Here is a 22,847-nt window from a genome sequence, read left to right as displayed (position 1 = left end):
GGACTTCTCCAGAAAAATGTGCATTGATGGCGTTTAGCCGGAAGGCCAATGATTTCGTACACCATATCCATCGATGGACAAAATATCCATTCTGTAAGAAGGCACAGGTTTTCAGGGATAATCATTGACCATGACCCCTGTTGGAGTCTCTATGTGGCCTAACAAAGAAGTGACTGAGAGCCATGTTTCATCTTTTCAAGTTTCTTGGATGAAAACCCTAGAGTACTTCAGTACACTTGATGATGCAACTGTACCGAACGCTGTTTCTCGGGTATCTGTGGTACAGCTTGGCAGTGCTCACTAATACCTGCAGAAGTAAAATCCGTATTCTCAAGAGTGCTCAGGCCCAGGTGCTTAGGGTTTGCCTAGGGCTGCCACGATGTACACCAAGATGAAAAACCAGTGCAATTGCACATGATTACCCAGCCAAGATTCACATCGTTATGAAAGTGCTGAACGTCACAGCACACGTCAAGCACCTTGCTCGCGCCCTTTTTCACTATCTAGTTTCGCTTCCAGAAGACAGACCACCTCGCCTTTTCGTCGGTCGATACTGTCTTATCAAGTACACCTGTCATCAGATTACACAGCTTCAGCGAGAGCCTTTCATCTCCCTTGGAGCTTGGCTCAGCCAGAAGTTCGATTGACAGTATCAGGAATTTGAACGGAGGCACAACTGGCATCATCAGCTCTCAAGCAACTTTCGCTGCCCTTGCTAGACGAGCAATACAACGATCATACCTATCTATACATTGATGGGTCAACCACCGCGGACGGTTCTGCAAGCTCAGCGATTTTACCTGCGAAAGTCATGGCCTTGAAGTTCGAGCCTACATCAACAGACGCGGAGCTTCCTGCTCTTTGTAGCGCATTTCGCATAAATCGAGAGAAACCAACTAAAGAAGTGGAGCACTTTGCATACATTGCATGCTTTTCGCCTTAGGCTGTGGACCTTACGAACAACTAGTGCTAGAAAAGATTTCACATGTGAAAAAGACATTGACTGCAATAGTCCATATATTCAAATTTGCAGCCGGAAAGTTTGGGGTGCATCTGTGCATTCGATGCTGGACAACGCATTATTTTCGTGCATCCCAAGATACAGCCGGCCCCTGCTGGGAAGCACCAGTAAAACAAATCTTCGAACACTCGAGAGTATAAAATCCTAAGTTCTACGGACGTTCCTCGGTCTCCCTGAGTGCATTCACAGCAGCCACAATCGCCCATGGCGTGTGACCCCCCTATAACAACATACATTGCAGTCGACGCTATAAGAGTGCATGTTCGACAAGTTGCAAGGGCACCATTTCGCCATCTTGCTTGCCTGCCAACAACTAGGCCGCATACGAGTTTCAGTCGTCTCGTGACTACTCAAGAAGACGGCAAAAATACCGTCAACAGCATTAATCAAGCAGCATTACTGCTATTACATGAGGTCAATAGCCACCACTTATATATGTACACCAATGGGTCGGTCATGCACCCCAGTTCAGCAGCTGCAGTATTTGTCCGAGTAAAATATACAGTGACAAAGTTCAGAACATCGCACTTGACATCAACGACGGCTTTGGAACTTACAGCTCTGCACGTAGCAATTCAATTGATCCATGAGGAAACGCCCCAGAAATGGTCTTTCTTCTGTGCTTCTAAGGCCCGCCTGCAGAGTTTGTTCTCTGCATTACGCCGCCGACCCCACGAGCGACTTGTCACCAACACACGGAAAATTTACCATCGGGCAGTTGAGACAGAACATGAGATCGTATTTCAATGGTAGTCAAGTCACTGTGGCATCCTTGGAAATGAGAAAGCAGACACAGACGCTCTATCTTCACATAACAGCGCAGATTACGTTGCTATCCTGCTGTCAAGAACAGCCGCAACGGAAAAGCTCCGTGCGCTTGCTCGCGAGCTTACCTTCGCACAGTGGAATTCGGCAGACTTTAAATTCCAGCCGCTTTGTTCCCTGTAACTCGGATCCGAAGCTCCGCGTTACAGATGGCTTACCATGATGGTAGGTAACTCTCATCTGTCGCCTATAGCTTGGAGTAGCTTTTACCAATGCCTACTCATACCTCTTCGGAATGGCCACATACCCAGATTGTGATTTGCAGGTCAAAACATACGATAGCGCACCTTCTGTATGATCGTCGTCGTTTCAGTGCAAAAAGACAAGTCCTAAGCACCACGCTCGACAGGATTGACAACCGTCCGCTTACAGAAGGGAGAATTCTTGGACCCTGGTTCCAGACGACGTCGGCACGAACTGCTTTAAATGCGCTAGTGTACTTTTTAAAGAAAACAGGACTCATTGAAAAACTATAAAATGGGCCAACCGATGCATTCCTATGTTTTATTTGATCTTGTTTTCTTATCTGTTCTGCCCCTTACCCCATCCCTGTGTGGAGAGAAGCCAAGCGAAAACTTAATCTGGTTAACCTCTCTACCTTTCGCTTCTTGCTTTCCTTCCTTCCTTCCCAGTGGTAGAAATCCGAGGGCTTCTTCATCCGAGAACCTCGCGAAGCAAAGACACGACGTGAAACTTCAGTGGCTCCCTAGCCACTGTGGCAGAATGGGCAATGAACATGCCGATGAAGCTGTTCGAACTGCTGATGAAGACGGCGAGCAGGAATCAATACCGCTGTCAAGAAGAGATGCAGCAGCGAAACTTCGAATGATTGCACATGATGCCTTACAATCGTTCTGGAATACACGTAGTTTCGAGAACACACGTCTAAATCTACTGGACCCCTGTCTGCAACTTCATCCTCCACCTGGGTTATCCATACCCGCGACAACGGTGCCCTGCCGATTGTGGCTTGGCTTGGCATTTACGAAGTCGTTTCCCTTCGGCATCGGATGGGAGGATATTGTAGCGTCTGACCACTTCGTCGACGAGGAAACTATCGAACACGTTGTTTGTCATCATTGTCCCCGATACAACGCACTGAAGCAGTCACTCGCGACCGCGCTGGCGCGTCTTGACGACCGGCCGCTTTCGGAGCAGGCAGTTCTGGATCGCCAACCTATACAGTCGTCACACCACAGCACAGTGAAGGCGGACTTGACTTATTTACGCTTGAGAGGCCTGTTGGAGGTACTGTAGTTCTCATGGACGTTCACGACCTTGCCCGTCCTTTTTTTTTCGTTTCCTTGCCTTTATCTCTGCTGTTCTTTCCATCTTTCATTTTCAATCAAAAAAGAAAACAATTCTTTCTCTAACCATGCACCTGCGCGCCAGCGACATATTGGTTTCTTGCTTAACTTTACAAATACAAAGCTTGTACATATTATGCGCTTTTCGAGCAGGTAAATGTGATCTTGTTCGGCCGATGCAAAGCAGCTGTTCAGTACGCTACACTGAAATTGTTTCCTACAGATGGAGTCGTACTGCGTAATTTCATATTGTGAATGACTAGCAGTGCACCAGCAAGACGTTTTCTATCAACCAAACAGCTATGCTGCAAATAAAGTGTCAACAAACTCGAAGTGAATTTGTCGCAACGCAAACCGCTGGCTAAATCTTCTTTTCATGATTTGCACTTTCTTTGTAATATGATCACCGTTCGTTAATATATCTCAGGAATAGATGAGTTTGAACAAGAGAAAATGAAACACTTCTAGCACTGGCTGTTTGATACAGAGTTTTCTTATTTAAGAGAGAGAACTCTGGTGTTTCGATTGTTCAGCCACCATAGTAATGATGGGTACAACATGGATTTGTCGGGTCTTCGTACTTGGAGCGTCAGACGTTCTTGTGGCTTCGTTTGGAATGGCTGATAGCGCCGAGTGAAATGCCTACCGTATCGAGGAGTCTATAGAACATCTACTGTGCTCCTGTCCGTCTTTTGAAAATTACACATGGACTCTGCACAGCTCCAAATCATTTATATAGAAAACCGTTCATCTTGAACAAGATCTTGGGACCATGGCCTCGCATATCGCAGCTACGAAAAGCCACAAAAGTGCTGCTGAGATTTTTGAAAGCTACCAGATTGAGCGACTGTTGTTATTCGGACTGAGTGACCTCAATGATACGAAGCAGAAAAGTGCTGCCACGTCGGCGATATTCGCAGTGCGCTTACTCTTTTTCTTTTTTTATTTCCCTCCTTTTTCCACTCCCTCACCGTACGTTAACCAACCGGGCTCAGTCCTGGTAAACCTGCCCGCCTTTCATTTATATTTTTTTCTCTCTCTCTTGTGACTTCGTTTATTACGCTTTATCTGGCTCTACACTGGGCTGAATTTCGTAGGAAGTTATAAATTTTTCAATGCAGAAAGTGACAAGACTGCAAACAAGCATAATTGCTGGTAATTGCAGTTTTTCCGTTTGTCCAAACCATGCCCAATGGTTTGGATATCGGGCTTCTGTACTGGACATCACGCGTTTGAATGCTGTGGTCAGAAATTTTTAATGCTGTGTATTTAATTATTTATAATGCAGTACTCTCCTAATAAATATCACATCGCGAGGTCACTGAGCCATTTAAAGTCGGAAGGAGGACATTTAGGCAATTCTATGTATTATCTATCATGTCCATGCTGGCCTAACTGCCCTGCCTTGTAACTCCTGTAGACACTACTGCCGCACTTCCATCTTGTAATTTCATGAAACTCTATGGTTTGACAGAAGCCTAAGATAATAGAATGCCATACTTTAAGTACCTAGCTACACGCCCATTCAGGTAGACGCTTACGACGCGCATTGTTTAATACTTGGCTTCAACTCTAGTGCTCTGGTTTTGTTCTTTTCGACAGTAAGCGCGGAAAGGTCACTGCCGGTGTTAGGTGCTCTGAACTGCTACAGTACAGGCCCACGCAGTCGCCTCCTTGTATATAGTGACACGTGTAGCTGTTTATCGGGTGACCACGTTTCACCGCCTAACAAATGTTATCGCACAGCGCAGGACGCAGCTGCATGTATCGGAAGTTTCTCGAATGTTGTCGATGGTTCTATCCACTGTCTGTCGACACCAAACCTTCTGTAATCTGATTGCACCGCGTGACGTGAATGGTGTTGAACTGTGTGGAAGACACGTGAGTCACAGCGATTACTCTGGAACATTCCACGACTCACGTATAAAAGCCGACGCATTTGACCGCTGATCAGATTTCCGACGATTGCCGACTGTGTTCGCCGCTGTTGCCGTTATTTGAGTGTAGCCTTTCTTCGAGGGCACAAGTTTGCCGAATAAAAAGCTAGTTTCCTCATCCCACTTTTGGCTGCTTTCTTCACCGTCACTACTACGTGACTTCTGGTAGAGGTGCTCGTGCGTTCAGGCACCGAACGCCTCCGCACAGTCGCGATCGAAGCCCGAGGAGAGCACCAGCGTCGCCCCGGACCATCGAGCAAGGCGCAGATTACAGGACCTGCCCCCGGAGCGTGGTCTTTGACCTGAGCCGACCAGAAAGAACATCCCCAAGTCAACAACAATGACAGTTTCAGCATCCCCCATCGTGCATCAACAACGCAGGGAGCCACCTACCGTGGAGCTTTGGCGGATGATCCAGAAACATGGCTTGTGACTTTTGAAAGGCTTTCAGCCTGCAACAACTGGACCTCTGAGGATAAACTGCGCTATGTATACTTCTCCTTGGAAGATGCCGCGAGGACATGCTGCGATAATCGGGAGTTCACACTTACAACATGGGACTTGTTCCGCAGTAAATTCCTGAGCACCTTCACAAGCGTTGTCCGGAAAGAAAGGGCCGAAGTTCTGTTGGAAGATCGAGTGAAGCAACCAAACAAGAATGGTGCCACCATTACAGAAGAAATGAGCCGCCTAGTCCGCCTTGCCTACCCGGAAATGTCCGAAGAGAAGAAAAACCGCGTACGCTTGCGCGATGTAAAGGAACTTTTCGCCGGAATGGTACGAAGCCCACTGAAGACCGTCGACGAGTTTCTCCGCTAGGCCACCGGCATCGAGAAGACACTGGAAATGTGGAAGCGGCAATTCAACCGCCGCACGAACTCAACAAAATACGCCGAAGTTCAGTCACTGCGCGAGACTATCAGAGCGGTCGTGCGGAATGAGCAACAGAGGCTGTTCCCTTCATCACAGCCTCAAGTGGCTTCGGTTGCCGACATTGTACGAGAGGAGCTCCAACAGTCATTCGGAGTTCCTCAATCGCCGCAGCCTCAGACGGAAGCGATGACGTACTCCGCCGTGGCCCCCCGTCACGTTCCCTCTCCGCGTCTCGCCAGGGCGCTGTAACGACGCAGTCCCGCCACCCGCCGCCGCCGCCAGCTCGCCCGCCCGTCGACCAGCACAACCAGCCTAGGAAAACGGACATTTGGCGCGCTCCTGAGCACGTCCCACTCTGGTACCACTGCGGAGAAGCGGGTCACGTCTAGCGACGATGTCCGTACCGGGAGATGGGACTTCGAAGCTCCGCCGTCACAGCTCCGCGCCCGCAGCAAGGTGAACGCCCTCACGATATCACTGACTACATCGCCGCTACTCAGTGGAGCCCTCGACGACCTTCCCGTTCGCCATCACCAGGCCACTACCTGTCACTGCCGCGCCGTCCATACACTAGCCCAGCCCGGGGCCGCTCGACGAGCCCGTACCAGGAAAACTAAAAGCAGCAACCGATGGAGGTGCGCTTGCTGTTCGTTGAACTGACGAAAATCCTCCGCCACCGACATAGACGACGAAAATCCTGTCTTGACGATATACTAACGAGACGCCACCAATTCTAGAAGCAAAGAACACGACGACGAAAGACGACCTGACGGCGCCACGTACCAGCCACAGGTCAACGCGACGCAGCCGTGATCCGACGTCAATACCTAACTCTAACTCAAGACAAAGATTCACTGAACTCGACGAGCTTCTCGACGGCCAGGACGTCACCACTTTAGTGTTCTAGAACTGGTACAGCACAACATACAAAGAAAGAAACAAGCCGAGCTGGCCAAATAAAGGAACGGAGCGCTGACTTCCAACTGGTTGATTAGCGAGTTGCACAAAATATATACCTACAAGAAAGCATCAGGACAAGTTGTCGCAACACTTCACAAAACGTCACACCGATAGAAGTCTACACCATCATGGGTCACAGAACGCGCAATTTAGTCATGCAAGGTGAAACTGATCAAGAAATCTTGCTTCCTGTGGAGATAGGCACGAAGATGGCGCGCTAGCGTACGTGCTGCCAGCCCTTGATATGAAATCAGCTTCAATGATCTCCCGCGTGAGTTGTGATCGGTGATTTTTTAGCCCTTCACACCAATAAAAATTCGGTTTGCATCCGCAGTCGCGACAGTAAATTCCTATTTGTCCCTATATAGCCCGGTGCACATTGTAATTATGTTCTTTTAGCCTTTCATTAAGGCAGCGACCAGTTTGACATATATATCTATTCCCGCATGATGCTGGAATAGAATAAACAGCTCCAACAACGCATGACTGAAAACGCTTCTTGTGCACAGTCGAACAGACAGTAGTGCGCCGATGGAATGCATTTACGACAGTACAGAGCCTGCGTAGCGTAACCGGCGCAGAAAACACTACTTCCACGGAACCCTTGCGGCCAACCTTTTTAATCTGTGAGAGACATTACGCAAATATGGTATGAATATCGGCCTCTTGTGGTCAGTGGCCCCTTCAGCCTTGGGCCCAAGTTTGGCACAGAGCCTGCCATTTCGCCGCACGAGCTAATCACCTACGTCAGGCAAGTAGCCCAAGAGACTCCTGAGGTCGAAGTGGACAGGTGTGTTGCTGAGGGCGTAGATGTGATTTCACGCTTCAAGCGGCCAAGGAAGAAGCTTCTAATCAGGAACGTTGTGAGTTACTTTAAAGAGCACACCCTTGCTCTTTTGCTTTGGGACAAAGAAGGTGGATTTGTGGTTTTGCCTAATTCTTTGTTCCTCACGAAAGCTACCACTGCCGTTGATTGTTTTTCGACCCGTGGTTGCCATTTTGTTGCCCAAAGTTAAATCCAAAGCAAAAAAGCTGTGCGATGCGTTGGGTTTCGAAAACCTGTCCAAAGCAGCCGATAAGTGCAAAAAATTGAGCCTTGACATGTTTTTCACGACCAACACACAAAATTGACTGCCACTTGCGGGTTATTGTAACAGAAAGAGGGACGTGGTAGAAATCTGTGGCACTGTTTTTACGAGATAAACAGAACTTGCTTACTGTGGACGACTCCATTTTAATAAGAAACTCGGACGCTTTGACAAACTTCCTCAAAGAGAATAACAAGGGCTTACAAGCTTTTTCAGTATACATAAAAGATTTATATTATTCTTTACCGCACGACAAGCTGTTGCAGTGTGTTGAAGACGCCATTGATTCTTTGGTGCAATAGCGCTCCAGAATTGCACCTGTGTTCATAACAGCAGCCTCACTGAACTTTTATCGTTTTACCTAAAATTCACTTTTGCATCTTTTAATGACCGGACCTACATTCAACACAGTGGTATGGGCATTGCCTCATGCCTGGCCCCTGTCTTGTGTGTCATCTACCTGACTCATCATGAGCGGCTGCTACTGAGCATGCTAGATAAACAAAGCGTCGTCAAAGTATGCCGTTGTGTAGATGATTTTTTTGGTCTTTATAGATTGCTACAACGCTGCTTTCCAGCCCACATGAAACGAAATTGTGAAAACCTTTAACAGCTGCTTTCATCCGCTTGTGTTCACCCATGAGATGCCCACTGACAACAGCTTACGATTTTTAGACCTCAATTTACTTCTTTCACGTGATCATGTATGCTGGATGTATGAACCAAGAAACGGGAAACCTCTTTTATCATTTAACTCAGCCCATTCTAAGCTGGTTAAGCTAAGCATAACTAATCTTTGTCTCACAAATTCCCACAGGAAATCCTATCACCATACCATGCAGCGCACCTGTGCAGGTCAAGTTGATCGACTTTTGTGCGCCGGGTACCCCGCCCTACTAATGTCGGCCATAGCTGAAAAGCTATTAAAGCAGCTAAAAAAGGATAGTGACACGGAAGCTCAACAAAGAAATAGGGACCACAAGAGGCCGGTATTTATATGATATGGGGGCACGACGCTCTTTTCGGCACAAACTCACGCTTCTTCATGTACCATGTGCTGCTCGGATTCTTTGCTGTCTTGGCGAACGTCGAATTCACGCTGGAACATGGCTTCACCAAACCTTGGCCAGATGCCGCTACAACTGATCTGCAATCATCTGCTCATGTCTTACGCGGCCCGCAAGATTATTTGCTGGAAATCATGTACGATCTCCGATGCACCGAAATGGAATCTGCGCATCGGGGAACCTTTCCGGTTCCGCTGCGTGCTGGCCATATAAAGGACCAGCCAAGCCTAGAGCGACTGGGGCCCGACGCTCTTTTCAGCACAAGCTCGCGCTTCTTCATGTACCAGGTCACTTACCTAAATGGAAGTAAGTGTTATCGCTCTAACAACGTTATGCTTTTAAGAGTGTCGTGCCCCATTAGCAAGCGACAAATGATTGAATGTCTTGAACATGCCAGCCTGTGCTTCGTTGATGCTATACTAGTATCTCTCTACGATGGCTGTCTGACGCTTTCCCAAATCTTACTGCCCCTATCGGGGGATGTAGAAATAAATCCAGGGTCCATGAATGCAGTTGAACGTGACCAAATGACAAACATTGAAAGGATTCTGTTAGAATCGAAAACAGGCCAGGAAACTGTGCTTGCGAAGTTAACGGAAATTACTACAAGACAATCTAAATTCGAATCCAAAATTACGGGCTTAATAGAGAATACAAACAATGCAGAAAGTCGTATTGCTCGGGTGGAAGAAATGGATGATAAATTTATGGCTAAACTAGACGACTTGGAATATAGAAGCCGTAGACAGAACCTGGTCTTTTTCGGGTTGCCTGAGAGGGAGCATAACGAGACGTGGGAGGCGTCTGAAAAACTAATTAGTGGAATATGCAAAGATGCGATGAAACTTGATGATATTTCGGTTGAACGGGCTCATCGCGTAGGCATTTTGAGAGAAGGGAAAAACCGGCCCATAGCAGCATGCTTGTCAAGGTGGAAGGCTAGAGAAAACGTCTTTAAAAACGCTCACAGACTAAAAGGCACTTCGTACAGCATCTCTATAGATTTCAGCCGAGCCGTACAAGAATAAAGACGTCAGCTTTGGAATTATGCGAAAGAAAAAAGAGAAAACAAAGAAAATTGTGTTCGTTTGAGTTATGATAAATTGATCATCAATGGGCAAACGTTTGTCTGGAATAGCGATATGCGGATGCCAGTTCCCCTTCAGGCGCGTGCGCGACTGGACAGAGGCAAATGACGCATTCCGAATTCCGTTCTTCCGGAAGATAACTCAGCACGTTGCTCGCAGCCTGAACGGCTCTCTGTCCTGCTTGTCAATTGTCGCAGCATAAAGAACAAATTCGATAACTTGATGTCTTTAGTAGCCACTGTTAAACCTCAGATTGTGATGGGCAACGAATCATGGTTAGACAAGATTATACCTAATGTAGAAATCTTTCCGCCTGGTTTTAGTGTCTATCCGAAAGATACGCATGGACATGGCGGGGAAATATTCATTTTTATATCAAATCCATCGTCAAGTACACAAATTTTATTTGAAAACAATTCTGAGTCTCTCTGTGGTGCCTTGTGAAATTACCTAACGGAAACAATGTAGTGTGCGGGACACACTACCGCCCACCCAGCAGCAGCGACTCATTCGGATTGCTGTCTGAGATGCTATCTCTTCTGCCAAATAGCGTATTTCTAGGGGCGGATTTCAATTTGCCAGACTTCAACTGGAATGCCGGATGTGTGGTTGATAGTAGCTCCCGTATTTACACAGAGTTCGAACAACTGCTCGGATGAAATGGATTGCAGCAGTACGTACTGGAACCTACGCGACAAAATTCAATTTTAGACTTAGTACTTTGCAATCAGCCGAACATAATATAAAAAGTTACTCTTTGCGCAGGTATTAGTGACCACAGGGCAGTTATCATATGCTTAACATACAGCGAGTAGGGATGGGGCAAATTCCGCAAAGAAATATGTACAGCTACGACAGAGGAGACTATGCTGCTATCCGGACCGAACTTGAAAATTTCTTTCCTACTTTGCAATATATGTCAAACGGACGCTGTCCATTACCTTCCTGGTCAGCATTTTGGGACAAAATACTAAAGCTAATCGAAATGCATGTTCCATCCAGGTACCTGCGGCAACGAAAAAAAAGAATTTGGTTTAACGTAGAAATACGTAAACTTATAAGGAAAGCAAAACTAACGTATAAAACGTTTTCTGCCGACACCAGTCTGGCAAATCAGAAACGCTTGCAAGAGATAACTAAGCTATTTCCAGCAACAATTAAATCTGCCAAAGATACGTTCTTTGTTAAATTAAACAAGGACTTGAGAGAAAACCCGAAATCTTTTTCGAAACATGTAAAATGAAATCGAAAAGAACACACGTCAATACCATCTTTAACTATTGACGGCAAAACCGTCACGTCAGGCTATCAGAGGGCGGAATGCTTCAACCAGTACTTCCAATCTGTGTTCTCGCTAGTATCTGCTGAGGAGACTTCGCTTTTGAACAACGACAATCAAGGCCATATGATGCCAGATATTGAATTTGATGTTAGTGGCGTCGATTCTTTATTACGGCATTTAGATGACACAAAAGCAATTAGACCTGAAAGGAATATCTCCAGTGGTCCTTAAAGAGTGTCATAGCATCATTTCTCCGTATTTAACGATCATTTATAAGCTTTCCCTTGAAACAGGCCTCATCCCTCAAGATTGGAAAACGGCAAGCGTGACACCAGTTTTTAAATCGGGCGATAGAAAACTCAGAGAAAACCATAGGCCGATTTCCCTAACGTTAATATGTTGCAAGATATTCGAACACATTTTATATAGTAACATATCTCCATTCCTTGACTCAAACGCTTTCTTTACACCTTCCCAGCACGGATTCCGAAAAAGTTATTCCTGCAGCACACAATAGAATTCTAGCACTTCTTATCTAAAACCATTGATAACAATAGTCGGGTAGACGCGGTTTTTATTGATTTTCAAAAAGCTTTCAATATTGTGTCCATAAGCTCCGAGATGTAAAGCTTGCTGCATTAAATATAAACGAAAACGTTCGAAATTGGATACGAAACTACCTAAACGGAAGAACGCAGTCTGTCGTCCTAAACAACGCTGCATCTTCACCAGTAACTGTTTCTTCGGGCGTTCCTCAGAGAAGCGTACTGGGCCCCTTGTTATTTTTAATCTACGTAAATGACGTTGTCGAACTAATTACATCACCCATAAAACTATTTGCTGATGACTGTGTGATTTATTGAGAAATTACCACTGAACATGGTACAGATACGTTGCAAACAGATTTAGATAAGGTAGCGATCAGGTGCAAAAAATGGAACATGATTTTAAATATAAGAAAGTGCAGTAGCGTAAGTTTTTCCACAAAATTATCCAAATTTCAGCACCGATATAACGTCAATGGCACGCTTATCGACATCCAGTCGGAATATAAGTATTTAGGAGTCTATTTTACCCAATCACTCACTTGACATAAACAGATTGACACTGTCATAGCAAAAGGTAGTAGGATGTTACATTTTATTCGCAGAAATTTTAAACAGGCAACACGCGAAGTTAAAGAAACTTTATACTTCTTACATGCCAGAACAATACTTGATTATGATTGTGTAATATGTGATCCCTATCAAGATTACCTCATTAATAGACTGGAAAAACTACAGAAGCAAGCATTAAGGTTTGTTTGCAGTAATTAAAGCCCGTACTCTACCGTATCCGAAATGAAGGCCACTTTAGGGTGGGATCTACTACATATACATAGGCAGAAGTTAAGGCTTAAGCTATTACACCGAATATATAATAATCAGACAGGTAATAATCGCTATAACTATCTCCTGGAACCAGATTACATATCGACTCGCTATGATAACAACAAAAGGATCTCAGCCTATACCTCCAGAACAAACACTTTTTACTACTCCTTTTTCCCCAAATCAATTAGACAATGGAACAGTTTATCAAATGATATAGTAAATGTGTCAAATAACGAACTATACTATTCTATGCTGTGAGGGCGCTCTTGTAAAAAAATGTATGTGTTATATATCTTGAAACCTGTTTGTTTCACAGTACTTGTATGCCTTCCTCTAACAGCTATTCTAGTGCTTCTGCTTGTGAGTATATCTGTCCAAAAGCTTTTCTGTATTACTGGTTACATTTCGTTCACCCCTACGTAATGCCTTTATGGCGATGTAAAATAAATTTTAAAAATTTGCATAATGTCTCTCACAGATTAAAAAAGATTGACCGCAAGGGTAACGTGGAAGTAGTGTTTTCAGCGCCGGTTATGCTTCGCAGGCTCTGTACTGTCGTAAGTGCGTTCCATCCGCGCACTACTTTCTGTTCGACTGCGCACAGGAAGCGTTTTCAGTCATGCGTTGTTGGAGTTGTTTATTCAATTTCGCTATCATGCGGGAAGAGATATATAGATCAAACTGCTCGCTGCGAAAGGCTAAAGGAACATAATTACAATGTGCACCGAGATTGGTGTTGGGCTGCTGAGCACGAGGTCGCGGGATCGAATCCCGGCCATGGCGGCCGCATTTCGATCGGAGCGAAATGCGAAAACACCTGTGTGCTTAGATTTAGGTGCACGTTAAAGAGCCCCAGGTGGTCGAAATTTCCGGAGTCCTCCACTACAGCGTGCCTCATAATCAGAAAGTGGTTTTGGCACCACTTTCACCACCACCAACTCGCCCAGGCACCACCAACTCGCCCAATCCTCAACCCTAGGGAACTACCTTAGTGGACACTGGAGCCGATTTCTCCGTCATAAGTGGACCCATCGCCGCCCAGTTGAAGAAAGTTAAGACTGCATGGGAAGGCCCTCAAATTCAGACCGCTGGAGGACACCTCATTACGCCGACTGGAATCTGCACGGCATGAATTACTGTTCATGACCGAACTTACCCTGCCACCTTCCTTATCCTCCAACAGTGTTCACGAGACTTCATTCTCGGCATGGACTTCCTGAACCAACACGGCGCAATCATCGACCTGAAGTCGAAGTCCGTAATGCTGTCGGAAGATCAAGCGATACCGCCGGAGAGCTCTCGTAGTTACCACGCCTTGAGTGTGCTCGAAGATCAAGTGAGCATCCTGCGGCGCTCCAGCATTGTTGTTTCTTTCGGCACCGAAACGCCCGGTGACGTAGAAGGCGTCATCGTGGGCGACCAATTTCTACTGCTCGACCGTGAAATTTGCCTCCCAAGAGGTTTCGCTCGACTCCATGGAGAGAGAGCGGAAGTGATGCAAAACAACTTCAGCCAGCAGTTCAAGCGTATTAACAAGGGCACGACAATCGCCTGCATCTGTTAAATCGTGGAAACCAACAATGCGTTTGTCCTCTCGTATTCTGTAGCATCTACCTCGGCGACCATAGTTCCCGAACCCGACTTGGACATAGATCAAAGTCTCCCCATGAGTAAGCAGCAACTGCTCAGATCTCTTCTCCGAAGATACAAAGACTGCTTCGACGTCATCGAGAATTCGACAAACACCAGTCGCAAAGCACCGCATAATAACCGAAGAGTGTGCTCTACCACTACGCCAGAGCTATTGCCGACGAAATGCTGCGGAACGACGTCATCCAGCCATCCAAAAGCCCGTCGGCATCTCCTCTTATCTTGGTGAAGGAAAAGGACGGAACCCTACGTTTCTGCATCGATTATCGTCGACTGAACAAGATCGGGAACAAAGATGTGTACCCCCTCCCACGCATAAACGATGCATTGGATCGATTCAGCAACGCTAAATACTTCTTGTCAATGGACTTCAAGTCTGACTTCTGGCAAATAGGAGTCGACGAAATAGATTGCGGTAAGACCGCCTTGATCACACCAGACGGCCTCTACGAGTTCAAGGTCATGCCATTCGGACTGTGCTCGGCGCCTGCGACGTTCCAGCTTGTCATGGACACGGTTTTAGCAGGATTGAAGAGGCAGACCTGTCTTGTTTGCTTCGATGACGTCGTCGTCGTTGCCGGAGATTACGATGACCACCTTAGGCGGCTTGCGACAGTACTAGAGGCCATCCAGTCAGCAGGGCTCACTCCCCAGCCGGCAAGGTGCCGCTTCGCCTACGAGGAGCTTCTGTTCCTAGGCCGCATCATCAGGAGTCCGACCTGGCCCGCTGAAGACAGCTGAAGTCGCAAAGTTCCCACAGCGCATTGACAAGAAGGCAGTGCGCACAATCCTTGGCATGTGTGCATACTACAGGCGCTTTGTCAAGGACATTTCACACATCGCAGAGCCGCTGACACATCTAACCAAATGTGAAGTCAGGTTCAAGTGGGGAACGCCGCAGGCCAACGCATTTCATGCACTCCAGACTCATGCAGTCGCCGCCGGTACTTGCGCACTTCGAGGACTCCGATACCGAAATCAACGCTGACGCCTATAGCCTAGGCCTCTGCGCCGTCCGAGTCCAGAGGAAAGACGGACTTGAACGGGTGATAGCTTAAGCTAGCCGGTCACTGTCAAAAGCAAAAGGCAATTATTCTACGACTGCAAAGGAATGCCTCGCCATAATTTCGGCTACAGAAAAAATTCACCCATCCTGTATGGCAGGCCGTTCACATTTGTCACCGAGCGTCATGCGTTGTTTGGGCTAGCTAACGTAAATTGGTCCCATCAGGACGGCTAGCACTTTGTAGCCTCACACAATAAGAATATGACATTACTGTCGTCTACAAGTCGTGACCAAAGCACTCTGATGCCGATTGCCAATCACGCGGCCCCATTGACCCGCCGCCGCAAGACGACGAGGATGACGACGCTTTCCTTGGGATAAGCGCGGAAGACTTCGATGAACAGCAACGAGCAGACCCGGAGCTTACAGGCCTCGTCGAGTTTCTAATAGGTGATACCGACGTTGTCCCTACCTCATTTAGGCGCGGATTGTGTTCGTTCACGCTTCGAAACAACGTACTCGTGAAGATCTTCTCACCAGTCCGCGCCAACTACCTTATTGTTCCGTCAGAGCTGCGTCCAGAAGTACTGCCCGCCCTACATGACGATCCGATCGCGGGGCACCCCGGATTCTCCCAGACGCTATCGTGGATAGAGTAAAGGTATTACTGGCCGCGCCTGACCGCCCACGTCGCCCGTTACGTGAAGAAATGCCGAGACTGTCAGCTGCGCTAGACACCACAGACAAGGCCAGCAGGACTACTACAGCCGATCGAGCCTCCTCACGGACAATTTCAGCAGATCTGAGTGGATTTGTGGGCACCATTTCTGACGTCCACATCCGGGAATAAGTGGATCGTCGTGGTGACGGACTACCTCACCCGCTTCGCTGAAACGAAAGCTCCGCCGGCAGGTAATGCAGCCGAAGTAGCGAAGTTCTTCGTCGAGAACGTCCTCCCGCGACATGGCGGCCCAGAAGTGCGCATCACCGACAGAGGAACGGTCTTTACAGCGGGAATCACCCAATCCATTCTGCAATACAGCTAGACAAGCCAACACAGGACGACAACTGCCTACCACCCGCAGAACAATGGTCTTACGGAGCACCTGAATAAGGCACTCGCCAACATGTTAACAATGCACGTCGACGTCGAATACAAGATCTGGGATGCCCTCCTGCCGCACTTAACCTGCGCTTACAACACGGCGGTGCAAGAAACAACACAGATCACGCCGTTCAAGTTGGTTTATGGCTGGAACCCCAGGACGGCTCTCGATGGCGTGCTGCCGCACGTCACCGACGAAGAGATTCTTCACGTCGCTTGCTATCTCCAGCGAAGAAGCCCGGCAGCTCGCACGCCTGCGGATCAAGAATCAGCAGAGGACCGAAATACGACACTACATCCTTCAACGACGCTACGTCGTGTGCCAGCCCGGCGACCGTGTTTAGGTTTGGACACCAGTACGCCGACAAGGACCTAGCGATATTTACGCAGCTATTTCGTACCCTTCAAGATCACCGGACGCATTGGAGCACTGGACTATAAGGTCATGTCAGACGGCATTTCGCATTCACAGCGACGCCGCGCACGATCTGAAGTGGTTCACGTGGTGCGTCTTAAGCCCTTTTACACCCGCTAACTTCCTTATTTGGTTGTTTCTTTGCCATGGGTGTTTTTATTTATAACGTTCGTCTGTTTGCAGCATCGGGTCCATAACGCAATGCTCACTGCCATTATTTGAGTCGCACCTATGTTTATGTAGCGAGTGATTTACTGTGTGTTGTTCAGTAACTGCTTGTATTTGCACATCGCGAGTGACCTATGTTATGTATCGCTGTATTTTGTACTTAAGATTTTTTTCAATTTCGCTTTGTATTCACCTTGCTATGGTCCTGGAAACAGGACCGCAGTATCAATAAATAAATACTATTTAGGATGGGGGTATAGACATGTTTATCTTTATCGGGTGACCACGTTTCAGCGCCTAACAATTGTCGCACAGCGCAGGACGCACCTGCATGTACCGGAAGTTTCTCGAAAGATATCGATGGTTCTGTCCGTTGTCCGTTGTCACCGTATCTTGTGTCATTTGATTGCATCGCGTGACGCGAATGGTGTAGAACTTTGTGGAACACACGGGGGTCCCAGCGATTACTCTGGAACATTCGACGACTGATGTATAAAAGCCGACGCGTTTGACCCGCTGATAAGGTTTTCGACAATCACAGGCTCTGTTCGCCGCTATCGCCGTTGTTTGAGTGTAGCCTATTTTTGAGGGCACAGGTTGGCCCAATAAAACACTAGTTTCCTCGTTCCCAGTTTTGGCTGCTTTCTTCACCGTCACTACTACGTGACAGTAGTATATATGCATGATATAGCCTCACAAGTCAAGTTTCGGTGGCACAGTGTTATCATTTACATATAGACCATAAGAGTCCAATCACTTAGGTGTAAAAATGTCTAAGTTCAGCGACGATGACATTTAAAAGCCAGAAACGTTCATTTTCTGTATTGTGTAAAAAGCTTTTGCAAGCCTCCAACCTTAAACTAAGAAATAAACTCAGAGCCCCCTTTTCGATTGTTTTCATAAAGAAAGCTCTCCCAACATGGTAATCAGCCTAGGCGTAATCTCTGTAAATAAGTTTTAAGATGCTTATATTAAAGATGACGGTGAAGCATGGACAACTTTCCTACACCAAAAAGTGCGAGGGTGCACCTGCTAAGGGTGCCCCCTCGCACCTTTTTGGTGTAGGGAAGTACGAGTTAAAATACACTCATTTATTTACAGGTATCCATCTTGATCACTTCCTTCTCTTCCTCCTCCCCTCCTGTTCTTCTCTCTTCTGTCCTCTTCTTCTTCGCCGGAACATCGCATCCTCCCGGACTTCGGTTTTCATCCCTCCTGGGTTGATAGGGTATGACATTTCCCAGTGTTGCTATTTCAGTTTTTCCTTCCGGTCCCAAATACTGTAGCGATTTCAAAATTCCTTGTTGCTTGATGGTCTTTATCACTGTGTAGGGCCCAGAAAATCTGCACTTCGGTCCATCTAAACTCCTCCGGACTTAAATTGTATCTCCAGGCTCTATTACAGGTATCCTCGAGCTATGTCGCAGATCGAAGTGTCTCTTCATGGTTGATCTGTGGCGTGCAAGCTCCTCTTCTGTCGAGCGCCTCTCCTGCAGATCTACTTTCCCAACGATTTCAAGGTCCTAGTCTGCCGGAAGCCAAGTTGCTTCGCCTGTTGCAGCAAAGTTAGGCGTGCATCCTAATCCCATGGTATGAGAATGATTGTGATGCCTGACTGCTGCCTCCACGGCACACTTCCATCCTCCACGGAAATCACGGTAAATTGCGATGAATGTTTTCAAATCCCGAATGAGCCTCTCAGCTAGGCCGTTTCCTTCGGGGTGGTAGGGTGTGGCAAATCTCAGGGCAATTCCTCTATCACGGGCCCATTCTTGAAGCTTCTTACTGCGGAAAGCTGGCCCGTTGTCGGAGACCACTACCTTGGTGTTCTTGAACACCAAGGTGCGCGTGTAAGGCACTTTTGACAGTTAATTTTGCCCACTTACTGGAGGAAACAGTCCTCCCGTTCAACTGGTGGAGTTGCCGAAGTCCTGCGTTTTTCGCAAAGGCATGCACATTCACTGTTTTCTACGCCTTGAATGCTCGTGCGATGTGTTTATGAGTTCTGAAAATGAGTCATCTGCATGTTGCCTGATCAGACCCAAATATACAACGCATGGCAGCGTCATAGTTCCCACAACGAAATGGCCGGCAGCCTGTTCTAGCCCTGACTTCCCGCACTCCGAACAACGATGACGCAGGCTGCAATGTCCCCATCTGACCCGTTCGGTGGCCACTCAGTCTTCACCGAACATCCCTCTTCAATCGAGCAGTCAGCAGCCCTTTTTTGTGGTAGCTCTTGTACATTCATATACTTTCAACGTACGTTTAGATGCTATTGGTGAGGTAGTGTATTGTTCTATCGTCAAAACCATTTCGCCTTCATGCGCTAAGTCTCTTCGAACTGATGATCCAGTGTCCTCCTCCTCCTGCAGCCTGCGTCATTTTCATAGAGACTGTACAAAACCTAAGCCCAACGTTTGCACTGTGGCCTTAACTTGCGGTGTAAGTCATCTAACTATTAAATTCTACAAAGGTTTCAAGAGGCAGTAAAAGCTGCCAGCGAACGGAGTACGATAAAGCCAGCGCTCTGGAGCAGTCAGAGCTATTGCTCGTGCGAAGCCTTCCGATCTGATAGCTGGTAACTAGTATTCTGCTATTCATCACTGTATACCTTCACTAATCCGATCACCAGGAATCCGCTGAACAGTACGACCAGCAGGTTGTCTGGCAGAAGGAGCTTGAGAGATGTCATATTGTCTGCAAAAATAAAAAGAGCCACGTAGGGTTCATATTGCAAATATCGTATTTGTTCTTACTTTGAACATAAATAAGCATTTTGTATAATTTTAAATACTTTTAGCAGGTAAACAGGGTATAGCGGTATGTCACGACTTTCAAAGAAGATCATTGAGAACCTTATCCTAAAATCTTGCCCTTGGACCTGCTCTGCTTCGTTCTTGCACAAAAATATATACAAACTCAACCGCGATCAGCTCAGTCCCGAACAGTGGCTCGGCGAGCAGTGGGTCAATGAGTACGAATTTTTAGTTCACTGTTGAAAGAAACTTAGCTTTAGTCACTTGTAAAGCGTGAAATTCGATCACAAATTGTCTCACAGGTGCCACTTACATTGAACCCTGATGGAAATCGTATGCCAGGAATGCAGTTTTTGTGGCAATGAAGCAATTGGCTACTATAGCGCCATGTTGGAGCAGTTTAGATCAGTTTTCAGTCATTGCTTAAGAGTTACAGTTGTCTTACCAGATGTATTAACCCTCTAGCATCGAATAAATTGTCAGATTAAAGACTCACGTTACTGAAGTGGTTCATTATTCGAAGGTAGAAAATCTTTCTCACTTATATTGCACGATACAAACAAGCGTATAGCTTTTTCGCAAAATTATTAAAGTCTTATTTTTTTTCACAAATGCAACAATTAAGTATCAACACAGCAATGCTTCAGTATCAACACCCCGTATTCAAAGAGTAATGTTTACGGTATCTTGACCTGCTTTTTCGCTCCCAAAAAAAGGAAATGCTGCTCGCAGAGGGTCCTCCCGCACTCACATCTGAGCGTGCCTCCTGGCTCCGCACCATGCTCGTGCGCGTACGACGCCAGAAGCACCACACAGGCGACAGAGGCCAAAACGCGACAGACCTGTGAACAGGAAAAGAAACAGGGCCCGTGAGTGTGTGCCTACGTTTGCAATATTGTCAACTTTTCTACGCTAAATTAGGTAAAAGCACGTGCGCAAAACCGCACTTGTTCTAAACTAAGCGACTATGGCTACCAGTTTCATTGCAGCAAATATTTTGTGTAAAGACATTATGCGGCTGGCTTTCGGTTGCCGCCATTGAAAATGTGCGTTCTTTTCAATGCATGCGAATAGTTCGACAGATACAAGCTAACACATCCTTAGTCTGATACCGGTAGCAGTTGCTACAAATTAAAGGTGACTTACACACATTCGTATACATAGGCACTCAAGTGGCTTCGTGATTTCAACGCGAAGATTTTTTGCCCAGACCTACGTAGGGTGAAATTGCAATCGTAAACACGAAAAAAGCTACACATTATCCATATCGCAAAATACCCTGAGGCCGCTTAATCCGCTCATCTGCACCTTAACACCCATAAAAAGCTAAAAAGTGTTGCAATAAAAGTAATACGTAATGCTGACATTCATTGTCAGCAACGCTATTAGTGAGAACTATCTGGGGAGTGAAGTGCCTTTAGGACGATATTAGCGATTTTACGTCCACCAATTAAGTAATCCTCCAATTCTAAATAAGAATAAAGGTTCCGATTATGTAGTGACAGCGTTTATAAGACTACTTCTGCGACACATGTGACGTCATCGAAGCTTGCCGCAGAAGTGTTCTTGTAACAGCTGTCCCTACATATTCGGTACGTATACTATTACGCTAACCCTGGCTCATACAAGATGTGGACTTGCTCGGCAAGGTGCGCTGCAGTGACCTTGGACAGTGAGATATCGAATTTGCCTAGAATTGAGGGGGGAATGGGAGAAACTGGTACATCAGAAGCCGATCAATGAGTTAGCGGTAAAAGGGAAAATAGACGAATTCCGGATCAAGCTACAGAACAGGTATTTGGCTTGAACTCAGGAAGAGTACATTAGTGTTGGAGCAATGAAATACAATCTTATGGGCATCGTTAAGGAATGTGCAATAGAAGTGGGTGGTAACTTCGTTAGACAGGATGCCGGTAAGCTGTCGCAGGAAACGAAAGTTCTGATTAAGAAATGCCAATGTATGAAAGCCTCTAACCGTACAGCTAGAATAGAACTGGCAGAACTTTCCAAGTTAATCAACAAACGTAAGATAGCTGACACAAAGAAGTATAATATGGATAGAATTGAGCATCCTCTCAGCAACAGAGGAAGCCTAAAAGCAGTGACGAAGAAACTAGGAATAGGCAAGAATCAAATGTATGCGTTAAAAGACAAAGCCAGAAATATCATTACTAATATGGATAAGATAGTTCAAGTCGCAGAGAAGTTCTTCTTTATGAGTAGGTTGTTTTAAGGGAGAACTAGGACAATACTAGGGACAACGTCGGTGCTCCCTTCGAAGTACCTGACGAGGCTAATTAGCTCCGCGTCTGCTCGTTGCTTTTCAACGAAGTATTCCGCGCCTATTATACCAAGGAAGGCGTCGTCGTCCTCATCATCTTGTGGTGGCGGGTCAATGGGGACGCGTGATAGGCAATGGGCATCAAAATGTTTTCATCCAGACTTGTAGATTACAGTGACGATAGATTATCGCAGTCTGGGGCTCCGCCGCGCTAGCCATCCTAATCATCATCATCATCATCAGCCTGGTTACGCCCACTGCAGGGCAAAGGCCTCTCCCATACTTCTCCAACAACCCCGGTCATGTACTAATTGTGGCCATGCCGTCCCTGCAAACTTCTTAATCTCATCCGCCCACCTGACTTTCTGCCGCCCCCTGCTACGCTTCCCTTCCCTTGGGATCCAGTCCGTAACCCTTAATGACCATCGGTTATCTTTCCTCCTCATTACATGTCCTGCCCATGCCCATTTCTTTTTCTTGATTTCAACTAAGATGTCATTAACTCGCGTTTGTTCCCTCACCCAATCTGCTTGTTGTGTTCATAGGAGGTTGTGGCCAAGTACTGCACCAGGGTGGCCAATCCTGCTCTGGTGAGGGAGTGCGTTACCGGTTCTGGTCACCGGGATCAGGCCACACTCCAGG

General features: G+C 46.6%; 1 protein-coding gene across 7 annotated transcripts in view; it reads right to left on the bottom strand.

Annotated features, from left to right (window-relative positions):
* Positions 1-22,847, bottom strand: part of LOC142576737 (uncharacterized) — a 142,255-nt gene that overhangs the window by 67,977 nt on the left and 51,431 nt on the right. For 5 of the 7 annotated variants that reach the window (XM_075687014.1, XM_075687015.1, XM_075687013.1 and 2 more), the window contains exons 2-3: positions 20,676-20,766; positions 19,780-19,865 (exon numbers count right to left, since the gene is read on the bottom strand). The exons of the other annotated variants lie outside the window; for them this stretch is intronic. In XM_075687014.1, the coding sequence (XP_075543129.1) occupies positions 19,780-19,865; positions 20,676-20,766 (177 nt within the window). The remainder of the gene's footprint in view (positions 1-19,779; positions 19,866-20,675; positions 20,767-22,847) is intronic. 7 annotated transcript variants of the gene reach the window in all.

The sequence above is a fragment of the Dermacentor variabilis genome, chromosome 3, assembly GCF_050947875.1.
Source record: "Dermacentor variabilis isolate Ectoservices chromosome 3, ASM5094787v1, whole genome shotgun sequence".
NCBI classification, from domain to species: Eukaryota; Metazoa; Arthropoda; class Arachnida; order Ixodida; family Ixodidae; genus Dermacentor; species Dermacentor variabilis.
The sequence above is the reverse complement of the archived record's forward strand: the minus strand, read 5'-3'. Positions and strand labels throughout refer to the sequence as shown.